General features: G+C 42.8%; 1 protein-coding gene across 1 annotated transcript in view; it reads right to left on the minus strand.

The window, feature by feature from the left end:
- Window positions 1–20380, minus strand: part of LOC106709132 (collagen alpha chain CG42342) — a 64979-nt gene extending 44599 nt beyond the window's left edge. Inside the window, exon 1 of the mRNA XM_045679242.1 lies at window positions 19646–20380. Within this exon, the coding sequence (XP_045535198.1) occupies window positions 19646–20039 (394 nt within the window). The 5' untranslated portion in view covers window positions 20040–20380. The remainder of the gene's footprint in view (window positions 1–19645) is intronic.
- Between the last annotated feature and the right edge of the window lie 1149 nt (window positions 20381–21529).

Consider the following 21529-nt stretch of genomic DNA (forward strand, 5'->3'; position numbering starts at 1 on the left):
CGGGCAGCGAGCGCCGGGCGCCGCGCCGGGCAGCGAGCGCCGGGCGCCGCGCCGGCATCAAGTTTTTTTCACTTTGGCGTTCACTTATCTTTACAACGTAATATCGGTGAGACATTTTGATAATTCTTTAGTTTTTGTAGTCTTTTTTACTTTAATAAGTTTACCTTTTTATTTTTTACAGGATGTAATCGTAATAAATTTCAGTCTCGTCTTTTCATTGAGATGCATTATTTAATTAATGACGACAAATAAGAAACAGTTCAAAGCACTTCATGGCGAATGTGGTGATATAATGTTGTTTGTAGCAAACACATATATTTATGTAAGTGCACACATTGCCGCCGCGCGGGTCATTTGCACTTATCGTAAGTAAAATCAACGCACGGTTTTGTATTGCAATTTTATTTGTATACAAATTGCAAGTTACACATTTAATTAAAACTGATGAATTTGGTTTTTGCACTGACGAGGGTGTTGAGTTATACTCAAATGTAAGCGAAGGTCACAGAAGATCTTATCAAGCTTTATCAATTTGTCTGCATCGTAAAGATTTTACTCTTCTTCAATTGAGGCATAGATACGATGAGGTCGAAAGATACAATTAGGGTGTTATAAATACAAGCAGGCAGCACCGACGGGACCGAACCCGCAACATTCAATTACAAGCCGCAATAAAACCCACTATTTCGCCGTACACAATAATTAAAGCGGCAAGCGGCGTATTACGGTGTAAATTATTCATGAGGTGTGTGCGGAGAGTCTTGGCCTCGAAGTCATTCCCCACTATTAACATTTTAATTATCCGTTTTATTAAAAACCCCGCGCGTCGACCACCTAGCCGTCCTTCGGCCTGCCAGACCTGTCACACACAAGCATCCAGCAAAGTGTCGAATATAAGTGTTTTTCCTTTACTTTTATTTAATGTATCAAGCATGTTTTATATTTTGCACTAATATTGTCATAAAGATGTTAATATTCCTAAAATCTCAAATATATACACTGGCCGCGGCGGCGGCGGCGGCGGCGGCGGGGCGCGCTGCTCGACGGTGTGCTTGGCTCGGGGCGGGGCGCGCGGGATGAGGCGGGCGGGCGCGGCTCAGTCTAGGCCGCGTCTGGCCGCTGGTCGCTGGCCGCGCGGGATGAGGCGGGCGGGCGCGGCTCAGTCTAGGCCGCGTCTGGCCGCTGGTCGCTGGCCGCGCGGGATGAGGCGGGCGGGCGCGGCTCAGTCTAGGCCGCGTCTGGCCGCTGGTCGCTGGCCGCGCGGGATGAGGCGGGCGGGCGCGGCTCAGTCTAGGCCGCGTCTGGCCGCTGGTCGCTGGCCGCGCGGGATGAGGCGGGCGGGCGCGGCTCAGTCTAGGCCGCGTCTGGCCGCTGGTCGCTGGCCGCGCGGGATGAGGCGGGCGGGCGCGGCTCAGTCTAGGCCGCGTCTGGCCGCTGGTCGCTGGCCGCGCGGGATGAGGCGGGCGGGCGCGGCTCAGTCTAGGCCGCGTCTGGCCGCTGGTCGCTGGCCGCGCGGGATGAGGCGGGCGGGCGCGGCTCAGTCTAGGCCGCGTCTGGCCGCTGGTCGCTGGCCGCGCGGGATGAGGCGGGCGGGCGCGGCTCAGTCTAGGCCGCGTCTGGCCGCTGGTCGCTGGCCGCGCGGGATGAGGCGGGCGGGCGCGGCTCAGTCTAGGCCGCGTCTGGCCGCTGGTCGCTGGCCGCGCGGGATGAGGCGGGCGGGCGCGGCTCAGTCTAGGCCGCGTCTGGCCGCTGGTCGCTGGCCGCGCGGGATGAGGCGGGCGGGCGCGGCTCAGTCTAGGCCGCGTCTGGCCGCTGGTCGCTGGCCGCGCGGGATGAGGCGGGCGGGCGCGGCTCAGTCTAGGCCGCGTCTGGCCGCTGGTCGCTGGCCGCGCGCCAGATTCCTACGACGATATAACGACCGTATCCGTCGCGCCGCTTCCACCAATAGCGCACTCGATTATTATGAAATTGACACGCGCTCACACCCGGAGAGCCGAGCACCGTTCAGCCGCGGCACTATCGCCCCAGTTTCTATCACGATAAAGGTGAACAATGTTTTACTTGTTGTAGAGGTAATGTGGCACAAAAATTAGCACAAAGTTTTACGACGTTTATTAAACGACGCGTCCGCGGCCTGCTAGTGTTTTATCGTTGCAATTGTTACGTGAGCTGCTCAACACTTGTCTTGCCCACGCCGTCGCCCACTCCATCTAAGACCTACGCCGCTCATTGCCCACTTTACCTAATTGCGGTATTTTTTGTTAACGAGTGTCTAACACTGAAAAAATGTTATTATTATTAACGACAGAAACGATGGAAATCTTTTTCTCATAGCCATTTTATTTTTCTTTACAATTTTACCTATTCTTTTAGAATGTCACGTTGGTGTGCTGCGTGCTGCGTGCTGAGTGCTGCGTGCCGTGCGGTGCGGACGGGGCGGGCGGGGACGGCACGCTACGCAAATTGGATAAGTGCCGGCACAGCTTCCGTCATGCGCGTTCCCTACATCTAAATATGTACTAACTATAAAAGCGTAATGAGATGACACATAGAAAAAAAACTACTACTATGTACCTAAACAATTTTTAAGCAGGTAATGGAAAGATTATTCAATAAGTTAAAGAAGTAAGATAAGTTTGCTAGTTTAAACTTTTTGAAAACTTTGCGGAAGTTCAACACGAGGGTTTCAGAAATAAACAAAAGTTATAAGTCGTCAGATTATTTGCCGAATGCGATAGAAGTGGCGGAGCAAGACGCGGTGACAACAGGGAGACAGGACCCGCGCGGGGTAACGGCTGGTGGCTGGGGACGAAATTTATTCGGGAGAATAAAAGTTGTCGCCGCAGCGAGCCGTGTCCGCCGCCAGATGTCCTCTCTCCGCCAGAGGCTAGAACCGCGCTGTTGGATAATATCAAAAACAATTTTTTCTTTGAAGGGTTCAATTACTAAATTGTAAATGAATTTTTAATACAAGTCTTTTTAATTCATCTTGAGTCGATTTCGCAATCAGAAATTATGTAATTAATGAAGGACATAATATTCTGTTATAAATAAAGTCGGAGAACTCGTCCCGGATTCGTAATGTTACAGTTGCGCTTTCCTTCACCCTGCGGCATACGAATTGTACTTCCGTTTCATTCCTATGCCGCGTCCCGGCAAATAACCGTAAACAAATAATTATCAGCCATCAATCCGCGCAGTCTAAGCTCCACGTTAATTCAATACATTCACATTTGACTGATGGCCGCTATTCATTAATCCTATATGTTCACAAATTCGACCGGATCCGATTAATTCTGGTCAAATAGATTGTCCGTTCGCCCCCGCCCCCGCTCCGCCCCGCACTTCCCGCACACGTCGACACAACTAATTGCGCGAGATATGAATCGTAATGAGTTATTAGATGTCCATTAGGTATCGTCCGGACCCAGCTCATTGAGACCGATTGGATAAAGACGCCTAATTGAGATAATTAGCTAAACTCGTCTTGCGCAGCTAAACCTCGCACTAATTTGATTTCCTATCTGCTGTCTGTGCTCGTTTTGTACCTAGTCTAGCTCTGCAGACTTTAGTGGGGATAAATATACAATCAAGGTCAACAACTGATATAATATTATAATAGTTTGGCTCCAAAAATGACCGTCAGCGCTCGTTGGCGACTGTAGCGGGGAAGGTATTCTCGCGGCGTGCGCGTGCGCCTTCCTAATGCGCTCTCATGCGCTAAGCAGTTATGTTATTACTCTGGCCGTCGTCCGTAAATATTCCGTCTTGGTCACGCTCGCTTGTGAAAGGGCTGTAAGTTAAATTTTCCACATTATGAAATGTTTGTTCTAACGACTGCAGTGCGTGTCAAGACGGCATTAGAATCATCGAAGCCTATTTTTGATATAGGGAAAATTGAAATCGGAAAATTATTTATTAGGTCAGAGGTTCCGAGGTAATAACTGTTCGGGCGCGGAACTCTGCCGCGAGCCGCGGGAGTGTTGCGTGAGGCCTTTAATAAACTACGTCGTTATCGGATAGGTAAACGCAAGCCTGTGCCGTGTCTTGTGTACGCAATATTGATTTCGTTAGAATTATTAATGTGTATACTGATAACATGGGTGTCATTTACACTATGATATATCAAATACGTGTACATAAAGTAAACAATTCAACTGTATACAAGGCAATTTGACAAAACATTATTCAAAATATTTCTTGAGCTATACCAAAAATTAGAAGTCAGTTGATGTAAAAACCAACAACGATCGTGTTTGAGGCGGAAGTGTCGTGGGCCATTAGCGGCGCGGCGGCGGCGAGGGTGTTATTAATTGGCCGCAGTTCTGCGCGGGCGTCACTTCCGCATGGAAATGGTTAATTTGCTGGCGATGATAAGGGCTCATTAATTTCCGCCGCGACTCACCTGACGCGGCTCCACGCGCCGAACTTGTCGTTTCTAAATTATGATGTAATCAGATTAAAAGGTTTTAAATTGAATGTAGGGTGATGGGAAACCAAAAAAAATTAACTCCGCTATATATTGTAAGTAAAATAATAGTAGCTGAGATTTAAAAAAAACTTTGAAAATAACGTGTATAGCAAATACGTTTATATCCGGATCAAAAGTTCACAAGCACTTAGAAGTGAGGCTATTCAATGTACAATGCCCAGATTGTGTGAATGTTAATGTGAAGTGCGCCCTCCCCCCCACCCCGCGCCGTTGCTCTCAGTCAATAAATTATTTGTTGTGGAAAAAGAGGGTGTTGTTGCAATAGATGGCACACAAAATATCCTGCCTTCAACAAGAACTTATAGCCGTAAGTAATAAATTGAAAAAATAAAAGTTTTATATTGTATCATGATGTTATTGAATCTCATTGTAACAGAGAGACTTAAAATTAACTAAATATAAGTAGTAAAGAAATAGACGGGCGGTGACGGGGGGCGAGACCAGTGTAGCGACTCGCGCGGCGAGCTTGTGAAATTACCGCGATGCTTATCTTTGATTGATCTTCAATATGCTTTCAGTTTGTTCTCCGCGGGCAACTGATTGAATCACTTATCGCTCCTGCTCCACACTGGCCACGTTGCCAAAGTTATCCATGTTGCCCACGCTGTCTCCTCGACCTTATGTATCGGTCGGGTTTATTAGCGAAATAAAATCTATCATTGGTTTATTAAAAAAACTATCCGTCAATCGATAGAAGAAATCATAGTTAAGAGGAAAACGTAAACTGAAAAGGAATTGAAACAACAAAGGGACTTTGAAAATATCAAATTAACTCGTGGAAATGAAGACGTTTTGAGGAGTAAAGAGAAAAAGGCGGTGCAATGAAACGCTAAAGTTGCTCTGTCATGGTGTTGTGCTGTCAATTGTTGATTGTTATCACCTCGGAGTAGGGAACTGGGGTGGGTGCGGGGGCGGTGGCGAAGTGGGGAGGGGAAGTGCTAGAGCAATGCGTCTAACTCAATAACCGGCGGCGGGGGACAAATTTACTGAAGATTAAAAGCGATGCCGTCTTAACGGATATTGAAATTTTACGAGCCTCAGCCCTTTGGAGATATTTCTGGAACACAGTTACATTTGTTTACCGCTGAAAGGTTTAAGTTTGTGAGAGTTACTCGAGCGACACCTTTACAGCTCTCTTGTCATTTATAAATATTGCTCCGCTTCCGCTACACGTTGTCTGATTTATAACAATACAGTTTTGATGCATTCAGTTATTGTAATGATTGAACTGTCCTAGAGTAAACATACATAAGTATATAATGTTATGTAATTATTGGAGATATAATTTTTAACAATTCATCGTGTTAATATTGGTTGATATCAATAGTAGTGTTGTGAACTAACTTTGGAAATCAAACTAGATGAATGATAATACAATAGTGTGTGCGGGACGCGGGGCGACGCCGCGTATCTCACAGTGGAGGATATTACAACCTGGGAGTAGGGGGGACGCATACGTGTAACCACGTCCCGGCGGCGGCGCGGGTATTGTTTGCAACCTTTGCTTAATATTTATAGCTTGTTTTGTATCGTTTATGAGAAAAAACGTAGGCCAATAGTTTTATTACGCTATAAAGTATCTGTATTCTTGTAGAATATTTTGTACATTGTCAGTTGATTACAAAAAGTCCTAAATGAACAGCTCTTTGGTAATATGTATTATAGTATCAAAATTCCATCACGTCTATAAAATGATAATTTAGCGGCACTTATCTCGGATTTTCAGCTACAAATGAATTATTAACATAAATGTTATTGATATGAGTGTGTGGGTGTGAAGCCGGGTAACAAGTTTCGGCGCGGCTAGTAGCTACTGGCTAGTGGGTAGAGGGTAGCGGGGATGGTAGCGGAGCGGGTAGCGCTCGGCGGGCGGCTACCGCTGCGAGCTGCGAGCGTTAAAAGAATGTGATAAATAAAACATTAGTACATTTATAAGTGGCTGTGCGCGCGCATTCTGATGAATTGATGTAGATAATCGTGATAATGTAAACATTTAATAAGTGAGTTTATGTTTGGTCTTTCGGCAATAGTTACTGTAACTGTTACTTAAAGTTACCTATATGGTATATGGTCGTATTCATATATTACATAAATACATTGAAAAAGACTAAAAGCGTTGTAATTCAATCACTTAATAGACGTAACGTGAAACTGTTGACTTTTAACATTGAACTCATAAAAGATAGCAAAGCGAGTGCAATTCATTAGAGTAGGGCAATGGGGGGTAGGGCAATGGGGGGGAAGGGCAAGAGCGCCGCGTCTGTCGCCCTCTCGCCGAACGAAACTTGATACAGTGACTTATATTTATAATTAGGGTTTTGCAACAAAACTTGTGCCATTGCAAGAAATAATGCAAAATAATAACGTGTACATATCGACAACGAGCCGATAGAGTGTGCTGTCATGCCCTGAGGGTTGAGGGTGAACCTGCAACCGGCAGCAGCTCCCCCAAATCGCCCGTCGACTAGTAATTGCATTAACGTGCTGATAAGTCTTTAAATGAGGTTGAATGAAGATTGACACTAACACGCCGACCACATGTTGTTATGTACGCTAGTTACCAAAGTTCCATTTGCCTTTTTCTTTACTAAGATACAATCTCAGCGAACTCGAAATTATTACGTGTGAGATCAAGAGGTAGTCATAGATATAGATGTACAACTATATTATACGATACGATACAAACATCAATATAGATAGTACATTTATTGTAAACAGTGAGGACGCGTTTCGAGCTTTCACTGGAAACAAAGCGAATGGAAGTAAAAAATGTCAAAATACACAAGCGACTGAAACTGTGAAAATATATAGGGCTTGGAACCAGAACAAACATCTGGTGCCGACGCGGACCGGTGGCGCGGAACACGCGAGACACGCGGGACATGCGGGACAGGCAGTACACGTGGCAAGATGGCTTATTACTGCAACGAGATATGCTCCACTCTATATGTATCTGGCTGAGTGCAATCAGCTCATTTGTCAGTAACATTTTAGAGAGCACGTGCGATGACAAGACACCGTGACATGTTTACTGGGAAACAGACGAATCAACCGAGATAAATCGCTGAAACATTTTTTTTAGATATCTGTCTATATGTTTTTCAATATGGTAGATATGTGTATTAAGGGACAGGATTGTTTACTGCTATGCCGGTCGAAAGATGTGAAATGTTTGTAAACATTAAAATTACAAGCTTCGATCAAAGCGGACTGCGGAGCGGCGGGCGCGGCGGCGGCGGCGGCGGCAGCGGCGTTACAAAAACCGAATAAAAATCCAATTCAATGATTTTACGCCTCGGGCTTCTTTAGTATGCTTTAAAAACAATTTAAAAGTAAACAGGGGTGCTTTAAAAGCACTCAAATTCTCTCTGATCTCCCCTAAATGGGTAAGTTATTTTTTTGTTTCGCTCCAATAAATTTGTTGAATTAATTATCATTCCGTATTTACGAGGAGATTTTAACACTATTCAAAAGGGCGCGGGTGAAAAATGAGAAGTGAATTTGATTTTCAGATTGTATGTCCGCGCGGTGTCGGCTGTCGAGAGTTCAGCTGTCGTGTGGGCTACAACTTGTTTGCAGCAAGTGCTGCAATTTGCCCGCGCATTATTTACTCGACTGCATTATAATTATTGCAGCGCTGCGCCTGTATTTTGAATACATTTGCATATTGAATGATTGCAATCATACATTTGTCATTATTGAAGTGTTTCGTGATAGGTTAAGTTGTTTCACAGATTCCGCTCAATGAGATATCTCACTAAGACTCTTTGATTATTATATTTCTTCGTCATGTTTCATATCTGACCATTCATTAACCTTTCACTTTGAATGATAGTCTACAAAGTGACGTTGTTAAATATTTCTTTACATACTTAATTATTCTTGTGTTTGTAAAATAACCTCTTTTTAAACATTAAGGTTTAGAAGTAGCGTTGTATGCGTTTGTCGCTAAATGTATAAAGGCACCGGTACACTACCACCGGCAGCGACCAGAGCGCAAGCCCTCACACTCGCATGAGCACAACATTAACTACAATAAGCCGCCACCGGCCGCAGCGGAACGGACGCGATACCACCGCCATAAATCGAGATTAAGTCATTGTTCAAAAACATAATAGCATTGGTCGCGCCAAAATTCCACTACATTTCGTCGGAAGCGCGCACTAAATTCTTCTAGAGGTCATATTTTTAAATGTTATAACATTATTTAGCGCCATTGTGTGGTCCCGGCACCCCGCACCCCGCGCCCCGCAACCACCACCCCGCACCCCGCACCCCGCACCCCGCAGAATGCCCCTACAATATCATTACAAAGGGAGACGAGTCCATTGAACGAGTTCTTTGTTAAACTGTCGTTGTATGAACTAAATTAGATGAATAGCCCAGTTATGTTTAACTATCACTATTTATTTTCATTTATTGTCACAATAAATGAAAATAAATAGCCGTTTCAAATATTTAACAAATGTATCGCTAGCGAATTGCGAAAACAAACTCGAGCAACAATAGGCTTGATAAAAATAATGTTATGAACGAATATCTTTTCTGTTTTATTATTTATCAAAATACAAGCACGTGACGTACCTAATTTATGTGTGTTTGCTTCCCACGGGCACACGAACACACTAGCACACAGACAAGAGACACCCCGCGATGTTTTGACTAATTCAATAGATGTTTACAGCAGAACACAGACAGCTGCACAGAGACGCAGCGAGCCGCGACGAGTTTGTTACAATATTTAGATAATATTTGATGATATTTGATAAGTAAAAATGTGTGTCTATACAATAAACATAACTATCATAGATTTTAAGTATATTTTAATACAAATGTATATTTCTTCGTAAGTTATATTATTGAATTCACACAAAAAATATAAATACGATAAGAACACTAATATGATATGAGTGAAAATAATAATGAACAAAACTTTTAACTCAATTGCATTTAAAAATAAATAGTCATGAGGATTTTACTTATACGAAAGTATTGTAGAATTATAAGGTATGAGTTCAATACACAGTAAATAAAGTTTTCACAGCAAATGTCGTTTCGCTCGTTAATAATGAATCAAAGAAAGGAATCCTACTAGCATTTTCCAGCGCTTTCCTGCCGACTGCTGACCGCCGCCACGACACGCCAAGCACTGGATAAGTGGTGGATGCTACATCTACCTATTCTATTTCTTCAATAAAGTATTACTGATAAAAAATAAAAAGTCAATGACAAAATATTTAATCAATTATAAAAATATGCTATATATTATTTGATCCCTTCAAAGATCCTTTTAAAGATGTTATCTGACATCGTGTTTGCTCTCATTACGTACGTGGTCGTACAAACAAATCACATGATAATGTGCGTAACATCAGACACATTCGTGTAACGTTTTGAAGTCAATTCGTTGGCAAAAATACTCCAGTATTGGTTGATAACAATGACATACAAACACGTTATCCACACAAAGGGTTAGTGTCCGGTTCCCCTTCGGATTGTGCGGGGCGCGAGCCTCCAAACTCGAGGTCAACGGCACCCCACAATAGGGCTGCACCACGCGCCGCGACCTCTATTCTTTTTGTATCCGAAAAATCATGGAGCAAACAAATCTGCCCTTAAAGAGATATTTAACATCCCCATTTAGTATTTGCGATGCCTAATCAAGTTGGGGCTGAGATTTGAACGTGTTATAATTACAAATTTAAAAAGTACAATTGTTATTTTTGAGACATTAATAGCTTAATTCGAAAGTCATAATATGGAATATTGAAAACTGCTGATAATTTAATTACGGCGTAGTCGTAAATCTTGTGACAAAAAATAAAAATACGAATGTCGCGGCGCATGTAATGTTTTGATTGAATGACCTTTGTGAGTGAAAAAAACAGCCTTTTGTATTTTGATGTTTGACCAACAATGGATAAAAAGCAGTGCATTGCCATAACGGATATAACGGCACTGTGGAGTGCCGAACGGGTGCGGAACATCCGTTACATAATTTGTTGTTTTTTTTATAACAATTGACCTTTAATTCGAATGTTACAACAGTTCGAGGAGCAACAGAAAATGTGAAGAAATCTTAACTGACTTAGTTCTCATATGATCTAAAATATATCATCTTACGTTATATTTGTTAATAAAATCGTAGCAAATGCTTGAAAATTGATCCGAATGCTCAGATTATGTCCACATTATCATCTATGTAAGTGAGTTGGTTTTTTTCTTAATAGCTGATTCGATCAGAGCCCACAATTACGCTGGTAAATTACAAGAAAAAAAAAACTTTTTTAAAGTATTTCACGACACGCACTATTGGAAGAGCACAAGCAGAATGTCATAAACGTGCGATATCGAGCTATATTTTACAAAACCGCTAATGGGAGGACACGCGCTGACTTTTGATTTATGTCGGCCGCAGCGACTGAGCGGAGCTCCGAGCTCGGAGCTAGGAACCACCAGACCCGAGCAGCGGCTGAGCGGAGCTCCGAGCTCGGAGCTAGGAACCACCAGACCCGAGCAGCGGCTGAGCGGAGCTCCGAGCTCGGAGCTAGGAACCACCAGACCCGAGCAGCGGCTGAGCGGAGCTCCGAGCTCGGAGCTAGGAACCACCAGACCCGAGCAGCGGCTGAGCGGAGCTCCGAGCTCGGAGCTAGGAACCACCAGACCCGAGCAGCGGCTGAGCGGAGCTCCGAGCTCGGAGCTAGGAACCACCAGACCCTAGCAGCGGCTGAGCGGAGCTCCGAGCTCGGAGCTAGGAACCACCAGACCCGACATTATAATAATCGACATAACATGCAGATTAAATTATACTTAAACGATTGTAGCATCAAAGCCACCATGTTAGTATTTTCTCTTCTATTATTTGCAACAATTTCGCTTTCGGATTAAGTCTACATTATTGGAGACAACTTAACGTATAAAACAACCTAACATATAATAAAAAACACATTTAAAATGAGTTTGTCATCGAGCAACAAATAGAGATGTGTCAACTGATAATATTATACGATAAAAATTAATTTAACATTATATGAGACTGAAATCACATTTAAGGACGGACCGAGTCGTAACTCAGAGTCCCGGCCGTCACAAAAGAACTTTTACTGCTCAGATTTTTATTGCCACTCAAAATAACTGTGGTGCAATAAACACGAATTATTTCTGTGGACGTTTACAAGATCATTATTTAGTTTCTGGTTTTATGTTCCATCACTACAAAAATATATCAAAGGAATATAAAGGTGCTATTTTTAAGGCAGAAAGTGTCGCTAAATCAAAAAGAATACTTTTATAATAATGACCTGCAGAACATTGCCATGTGTTCTGTTTGAAAAGTTCAGCAAATCAATCACGATGTTATATCTTAGGTTAGGTGATTGCAAAGTTATAAATCATCTTAAATCATTTATTCATACGTGTATAACACGAGCAGGTAGACACGGAGTGTAAGGATAAATTAAAACAAGATAACCAAATTAAAACTTTTTGAAATTCTACACATTACTTTCGACTATACCTTAAAATGCTTCAAGCTGTTACGTTTGACAAAATAAAAAAAATGATTGTTACTATGTAGTGGCACTCCACTCACCGAGACTTGTGTTGACAAAGATTATTTTATTTACTTCGGCGAGCTGTTGATAGTGGTAAGTGGATTACAAGGGTATAAGGCAAGGTTCAAGCAAACCGCTAAGAGGGCGCTAATAGTAACTAAAGAAGGTAGTCAATGTGACGGCGCTAGAACCGTAAAATACGTGTGGCTTGTGAATGGGTACCGTCAACAGTTGCCGACGGCGTTTTAAATTGGTAATATCAACAGCCGCAGCTAATGACTCTATCGCACAACGTCCCGCCCGCCCCGCAGCACCGCGCCGACGAAGCCTCGTTTACATTTTACTATCTAAATAAGCCTTCACTATAATTAAGAGTGAATTTAATTACAGTTCCAGCGGAGCGCATTTGTCTCTATATTTTATCTTGGCTCCATAAGTGCAGGCCATTGCATCCGATCTGAATGTAAATCATTTTAATTGGTCCTCCGGCGACGACTTCATCACCGGGACGTGTTCCGATTATTTAATTTAATTGCGACCGCCGCAAAATTAATATTCACCATACTTGTAAAACCTAAATAAAACAAAATAAATAAAATGTTGCTTTTAAAAAGTATAAAATTATAGATATTTCATGTGGGATTTAACTGCTGCATATTTCTCACGAAGGCCCGGAAATAAGCTTGTAATTATCATGTTAATGTAAAACAACACTCATACTCGTACCTACACTAAGTACGAGTATAACGAGTAAACTCGGAAATTTAGAGTCTTGATTAGGAAGCGGATAGATTCCCCAAATAACTAACGGGTGTTGGTGCGTCTCGTGTCATGCGAGCTGCGACCTACGGAGCCGCGGCAAGTGTTGGTTACGTAGAAGCGCGGTCTCCAGACCGGGCGGGACCGGGGTTACAACGGGTTCATTAACAGCAAACAAATCGCGCGGGCCCCGGCCACTGTACTGGCCACGCTATGAGCACTCAATTATAGCCACGGCCGCCCGCTGCACTGAGGACTGGGGCAAGCTTTCTAATTGCTTCTTCTTAGAAAGTCCAACGTTTTAATGCCAAACATTAAAACCCTTGATTAATAACTGTTTTATTTTTGTATAACTATTTTATTTTAGAGCGACAGTAGTGATAGTGACGAGTCTTTGTTTCTATGGTTAGAAAAATAATGCAATTTGTCTCAGTAAACGTCACTGGGGGGATCCTTGCGCGCCGCCGACTCGCGTGTCCTCTCACGTCTACTTCCGGTGATTCAATAGGCCATGAAATTGCACAATAAATCCTGCTTTTACTTATTTTTTCGGCTCACAAGCTGTGCACAGAAACAATTTGTAATTTAAGTCGCACTGATCAAACGTTCAATTCTGTAGATTAAAGAAATTGCAACAGTGACTATTGTATTAAATAGTTTTTGCTTGTATATATAGACAGTAGTGTCAATTACTAAAAGAAGGTAGAATAGGAGAAGCGAACTAGTTATTAACTTAAAAAAAAAACAACTATGCTAAAAAGATGTTAAACGCAAAACGTGTTAACAACAAACCTCGGGAGTGCGTAGCCCGTCCCGTCCCATTCCGCCTGCAGCGTGCAGCGTGCAACGTGCAGCGTGCCGCTAACGAATTGCCTTCATTTGTCCGCTCAAGTGTCGACTGCATTTCATTTGCTCCTCCGGCACCGCTCCTCGCGCGAGTCAGGCACGATGCTCGCTTCACATCGGGCGCATCTTTTATCGTACGAGTATCTATCTGCTAGTATTGTGCAGGTGCCAATATTTTGCACTAATTAAAGTTATAATATAACGTTTTACACTTAATGTTTTGAGTTATATAAATAACAATATATTTGGGTCAATTATTAAACTTATCTCTACAAAAAGTATTGAGTAAGGAGTCATGACTCGACTGAAAGAGTTTTCCAAAAGGGACTTGTCAGTATCTTTATAACTTATCTTACAATTAAATGAATGGCAGACAACTGGATTAGTTAAGATTTAGAGCACAAACAAATGGGCAGTTATAAATATAACAGAACACTGATCCTACACTGATCACCGGAGCACAATCGGCGTTGAGTGACGCCGCTGACGCTGTGCAGGCTGCCCAGGACTTAGTTTAATAACGACGTAATCCCAAACACGCATCCGCACATATATACATACGCACTTCAAACCAAATCAAAATAAATCTAAAACCGTCTCAACCGACTCAATTTATTTCCCCAACGGTTAAATGATTTTTCCCGCCCTTATTCAGGAATCCCCTCCGTAAGAGATCGACGTGTAAGAACTAATATCGCTTAACGTGAAATTTAGATTTGCATGTAAATTGTAGGGCTGCCTCGTCTCCATCGGCAGAGCAAACATTCAATTAGGGCTGCCCCGCGCCCCGCGCCCCGCTCCGCGTCCGGAAGCTTTCAAAAGTTCACACGCAGGTCGCAGGTCACAGGTCGCTGAAGACAAATAGCACTAATAAAGCTCGTTAATGAACATCGCGCGAGTGGAGTGGAGTGGAGTGGAGCCGATAGCTAACTACCGAATGTTTATTTAAAGAAATGCGCTCTGTCGGGATTGTTCTAATATAATTAATGACTGCCGGCTGCCAGTTGTCGGCTGGCGGGCCGCTCTGATGGAATTCATTGCAATTATATCGTAACTTTCTAACTTCATTACATGTGCCCTTAATAAACTTTACATAACCTTTAGAGTTCTAAAATCGTTTATGAGATGTTATGTCGTTAACGTTGTAACAAAGAATATCTCAAACTGCCTACTACAAGTTACAATTGCTACACAAAACTTGATGACGAGAGGGCGCGTGACGTGACCGGAAGTGAGATCGCGTATTCCTTATTTACAAAGGCTTCGCGTCACCCCACCCCCTACCCTGACAGGTACCCCTCAGCCTTCCGGCCCGACATAGTTTTGATTAAACGGCCTGATTGTTTGGACTTGCTATTAGTTTTTGGGCCGCGCCTGCTGCGTTAGATAATAGAGAAACTGAAATAAGCCTCCGCGACGTAAACGTAATTTTAGTTCGTAAACGCTTGCTCAGGGTTCAGGGCGCCGCGCCGCCGCCGCCGGGGCCTCGCACTGCGCCGCGCTAAACTTTGCCGACACTAGAAGCTACTGCCGGTGCTTCGTAGGTAAGTTTGCCCGCATCAGGAAAGAGGAGGTAAGGTGTTATGAAAATATTATAAAAGAAATTTGCTTGACTCGACTTTACAGCAACTGAATAAATTATATTTTAAAATTTCCTGAAAATAAGCTATTCTGTAAATCCTCAACTTTAATTATTACTATTTTAAACACATTAAGTAAAATAAAGGTTTAATATTTTGTAAAGAGCATAAACTTATTGTACATTTTGTTGTACGTAAAGTTATAAATTAATTTAAATCAAATACAGCTAATTTGTGCACAAACAAACAAGCGGGGCTATTTACTCAGGTTGTTTGGTGCGTACATAAGGGTGTTTGCAGACGAGGCTAGACTTTGCTAAAGACATTAGCGACAATGGAAGCCTGTGCCCGGGGCCTCGCGCGCTCACTTTGCACAATGGTGTTTGGGCTGAAGTGATTAGTTGTGGGCTTAATTCGCAATGCGGCTGTTACGAACGAAAAGCTGAGCAATTTTTGTGGCTTAGTTTGTTCGTTCCAACGTTAAACTAAAAGATTGAATCTATAATTCTGGACTCATGTTTATTTATTACCATAAGTTGATTTCGCGACCAGAGTTTTGCTTTGAATCTCAACAAGAAAACGTTTTTTGTATTATTTATGTTTCGCTGGGATATTAATTGTTCGATTTCATTTCAGATACGAGTGTGTAGTGTAGTGTAGTGTAGTGTCATGACATGTCGGACCGGCGACGCGACGGCTGCGGGTTTTAAATGTCCACTCATGATTGCGAACGCGCCGGCCGCGGGATAAGCTTAGCTCCCATTGCTATTATCCCCGCAGACCGCAGACCGCTAACACACGAAACGCCTGCAAACCGAACTGATGTTGGAAACTCTGTATTCGATTATATTGTACGACTATCGGTTCATTGATGCATTACTTACATCATCTCAATGAATACGCTAACTTATTATTCCTTGTTAGCTCGTTCTATTATTACACCGATTCATTGCCGCAGGATTGCTGATTAAATTTCCTGAACATTTACAAAACAATGGACTTCTCCACACAGCGGGGCTAAATGTCATCTATTTCACACATAAATAATTTTTAATTGACAATACTTAATTGGAAAGCCAGTGGATATTAAATGATTTGTTAAACTATGAATACTTTGTAAACAATTCTTATGGAATATAATGCTAACGTTTGTCATTGAAGCGAAAAATAAGTACATATAATAAAATGCAAATAAAGATTTGTTAAGTCCAAAATAAACAAAAACTATGTCTAGTTATTTGATGTTTTGCTCTTACTTTTTCTCATTTATATTTAAGCATATTGAATGCTAACGAGCTCCAATGAGTACTTTGTCTAAACATAACTACAACATAATTAATTACAACACAAAATTCACTTAACATTCTGAATACGATTTATCGTCGTTTCAACGAAACATGAATGTCTTAAATGGTATTGCTTATTGTGTTGCAGGAGAATAATAGCTCGCAGCGACGACGCAGTACGTTATATGTGTCAACTGAACAATAATAATCTAAAGCTTAGCTCCTTGCATTAAGATATCGGCCGTGGCAGCCGACAGTTGTTTACCGACGCTGCATCGAGTAGAATAACTCCGCGCAAATCCGCTCAGATAACATCGTTTCACAGAAACATAACAATAACCAGTGCTGTAATCAAAGCTCGTGGGGCGCTAACTGCGCCTCGCAGCCCTTCAATAAAACTGTCACCCTCTGCATCCTATTCGTACCATCCGGTACTTTATCATTTTTTCGATCAACGCCTGCGGGCTGCCTGCCTGCCTGCCAGCCTGGCGCTGCAGGGTGCGGGGCGCAGGGTGCGGGGCGCGGGGTCGGCTGACGGCTTTCCACTCGAGATTAACTTTGTATTGCGGCGGAGAGAAAAAAATTAAATAGGCTTTTTGAAAGACGGGTACGCAAACCCACCTCGGATGTTGTTAAGTGTTAGTAACTTTATTAGCGTTTTTGTTCGCTTCCATGAATAGATTTATTGGTAAGGGTCCCGCTAATACGAGGCTTTGAGTTTCAGATGAAAAGATTAAAATAGAGGACTTTTATAGTTTGAAGCGGTTTAATAGAAGATAAATACATGTTTTCTCACTTAATGTTTACCTATGTGTAACAGTGGAGCTCAGGCCCCATCGAGCAGAAAGCGCAGTGCCGTATCGTATCCGTCGCTACTTCCTATTAACTTCCTATCCTTCCTATTAACGTTATTCTCCTCAATAATATTGCCAATAATTTCATTACGAGATATAATTAGTCTAATTACTAGTTAGTCGAGCTCTAAATCCGCTTTTGAACATACGTCCTTTTAGAAATTATGTTTTCTTTACAAAAACACGGTCGATTTAAATCCATTTAGCTAAATGTAAATTGAATACCAAAGAGTATCAAGTTACATTTAAATAAATGTACACGTATTCATTAGCATATAGGGAATATTGTAGAAATTTGAAAAATAATACGCGGAGTGCGGGATAATAATTGAAAGCAATATATTGAAGACACAATAAAGCCGATGACACACGGCGCGATATATTGTCACGACGCGTCGCGCTCCCCTCCCCACACCTCGCTCCACCCCGCCGCCATCAATATTTCACAATAATGACTTAGGTAAATAGCGGATAAGCTCGTAAAATGTGAAATTTAAACAATGAATTGGTTGGATATCCAATGTGCCCGCGCCCGCGTCGCTGCACTGTCAATAGAATTATTTACGAGCGCGTTATTTTGAATTGGATCGCGCCAATTCCAACCCATCATGAATATTCCTCCGCTAACAATGACGTCATTAATAAATAACGTCGATCCTACTGCCAATATCGACACGCACAAATCAACGGTAATTTTCACAAGAGTCGACATCAACACAATAAAACTGGTTGGATTTGAGTTTAATTATGACCGCGAACTTAAAATCTAAAACCAGATTCCGCTTTTGTTTCATCTCCAACGTCGATTTTAAATAAAATTTATAATGTTCGTTATCAAACATTAACATTCCGACAAGGATAGATAGTAATGAAATGGAGATGTATTTGTCGTTGTCTTGTTATAAATGTACCAAAATGTTATTCAGCAAGTTTCTAGTTATATCAGCTCTCCTATTTTACGAGAAATAATCTAAAACAAAAGAGATCGCGCGTCGCCGTCTCCGTCGCTAGGGAGAGAGCGTCGTTCTGTTAATGTGGTGCTACACTATTTGTGCCGCTGTTCCCGAGCCGCCAGTGCATCGCATCGCTAAGCACACAAATAGAATTGCAAGAATACTATACTTGGATTACGGAAGATTATGCTTTACTTTGATAAACAATTAATATAAGTTTAGGAAGAAACATTAACTTACTTTCAGTATGACTTAACTTTCTTTGCGGGTCCCACGAATATTAGAAAATGTTGGTTGATTTATTTTTCTTTGTACTCAAATGTTATGTTTATCTTTAGACTATTACGTTGCGGTATTAAAATAAACAAGTTACACATACAACACAGAAATTACACGTCGCAGCGGACACATCCCGCGGGACGCGTTCTCGTGCTGAACAAATATTGATAGAAGTTGATCGGGTTAGCTCCTGACGCCGCCGATGAGGTAAACACTCCACCCGGCTCGCGCCCAATGCCCGGCCTACCATTACAACTACATCAATATGAAGAGTTTGCCGATAACTCTAAAGTTTTTACAATTCTGTGCATGACATTCGATGTCCACGTGACAGTCATATTATGTGATCGGCTGTGACTGAAGGGATTATTTAAAAATATTGACTATATTTTATCTATATATATTGAATTATATTCCGTTCCATAGATCTTTTAATATTTTGGGATCTAATCCATTCATTAATTACTTGATAATCATGTGATGATTTATCATATTAACCTTGACCTTGAAATGCGCTCTGTGCCGCCGCGCATGTATAAACTTGATGCGGATTAAGAATAAGCATCTATGAATGAAGTCGGCCGAGGCGACAGCAGACGGCGGCGGGCAGCGGGACATGCCACGTGACGTGACGTGATGTGTGCGGCGAATCAATTGTCACGCTGTCGCGGGTTGCGGGTTCGCGGGACGAACGCCGCGCTCTCACGGCCACACGCCGACGTTCACCGCACGCACTCCTTATTTACGTTGTCATATACAAAGATAATACTTATTCTAATGTATATGATGATGATGATGATGATGATGATGATAATGTGAAGAGAGATTTAGAAACATCTACAATAATACTTTTACAATAATTCATATTTTAATATTTTTCTATGCAATGGGTAAATTTAGAACGGTAGCTCTAAAGAGCTAATACTCTCAGTACACCTGGCACATAGAAAATCACACCATGGATGTCACATCTTAATGTATACAGAGTTGGTAATAAATATAAACACAGATAATGTGTAAGGTTTGTGTGATTGGCCACTGACCTGGTGGACATCCGCAATGACCATAGTCGCCGATGCTTCGCGAGCGGTGCGGGCGCGGGGTGCGTAGATCGCGCCGCAGTCGGGCGGCGGGCTGCAACGGCTCCAGCACAGCGCTGCGCAGCGCGGCGTGCTGCTCCTCCAGCAGCGATAGCCGGGCCTGCAGCCCTTGCTGCCGGTACAGGCTGTAGCCGCTGGACACCAGACTCATGGCGCACGCACACCACAGAACCGCACAGTAAGCCCACGGGTCCGCCGGGCAGCGCTCTTCGCACCTCTCTGCGGCTTTCTTGGCCTCCCGCCGCGCCTCCTTCTTCTCTTTGCTCGCCTCTTTCTTCTCCTTTTCCGCAAGTCTCACGCCCGAGGGCAGTTTCCCTATTTTCAGTATCATCTTCATCTATGCCGGTCTCATGAGATCAATATATCGAAACGGATCGTGAGAGGGAATTTGATAAGGGTTCCCATGGCTAGCAAGCTGCGTGGACCCCTCGGACGGACCTCATCGTCAGTGTAACGAATGCCGACGGTCAGGGTGTCTCCCCGGTACCTCGTTATTATGACTAAAGTGGATAACTGTTATACGAGAACGCGAAAAATAAGTTTAAAATCTAAGAAACGATCGGTAAATAATTCGTTAAAGTTTGAATTTAAGGTAGGATATTCGGACGCTATCGTGTTTAAGTTCGTAGCGGAGTGAGGCGCGGTGAGCACGGGCCAGACGGCGTATACGGTCGGCGGTCGGTTCGCTACTGAGGGGTTGAGTTGAGCTGAGAGCAAACGCTCGCTACTCCGCTCCGCCACGCTACTGCCTGTCCACTGAGGCTGCAGTCGTACCGGACTCGCAGGACACAGTATCCTGCGCCAGGATCACCAAAACGCTCGGTTTACGAGCTTTGTTAAATTTAGTTTTTGTTTATAGATAAGGTATGTAAAATAGTGCTTACTATAATCACAGGCAGTTTAGTTTTGATGATAATGTATTTTTGTAGAGTTCTGAGTAAATGAAAACTTACCAATGTCAATTCATGTTAAATAAACATTCATTATAAAAATAATTGTTTAATCTTCGTGTGTTAGTCGGTAATCGTATACAAAAGTAGTGTTATCGGGGGATCCTTGGCGGCGACGGTTGTCGCGGCTTGCGGCGGCGCGGCTTAGGGGCTGTGGACTTCGCACGCAGACGACGATCGATACACATCACATATCTGCAACCTGCAGTACTCACTCTGGACAATGAGCTGCTGACGACTTGGAGATACACCGGCCGGTGTAAGGTTACACTGAGCTTTATAACAATAGATCGACACGTCCGCGACGCAATTAGCTATCATTGTTGTGGAGTATTTTTACATGGATTTATTAACCTGAGGTTTATCAACCTGAATGTTATGTAAATTTATAGACACGGGATTTGAAGCAACCTGAGATATCAAGCCTTAAAATATATTTTTCCTCAAAATATAGAAGACGCATTAGTTATAGGTACTCTAGCGTGGTGCGAGTGCGACACGCCTAAACATAAATCACTAATGGCTTAAAAACGTTGACGTGTCTTTCGACGTATCACTTTAGAGCTTTTAACTCTGTTACTTTAACGAGGGGAGTGCGGGGAGTGCGGGGAGTGCGGGAGGGCGCTGCGGATATCTCCATAAACCGGAGCATCATCCTCCGCGGCCGCCACACTTAACTTATCCTCCATAAACTAACTTTATTGAAGTCATAAGAATACTTTGTACTGACAATAATCACCTTCTGAGAAATATTGTTATTTATAGAGAGCGCGCGGGCGTCGTAAACGTCGACACATCACCAATTTAAATATCATATTTCCTATTAAACAGATTGGAGAATCCAAATTTGAAACGAAATTATCTTCCGTGACCCAAA

This window comes from Papilio machaon, chromosome 9 (genome assembly GCF_912999745.1).
Source record: "Papilio machaon chromosome 9, ilPapMach1.1, whole genome shotgun sequence".
In the NCBI taxonomy this organism is placed as follows: domain Eukaryota; kingdom Metazoa; phylum Arthropoda; class Insecta; order Lepidoptera; family Papilionidae; genus Papilio; species Papilio machaon.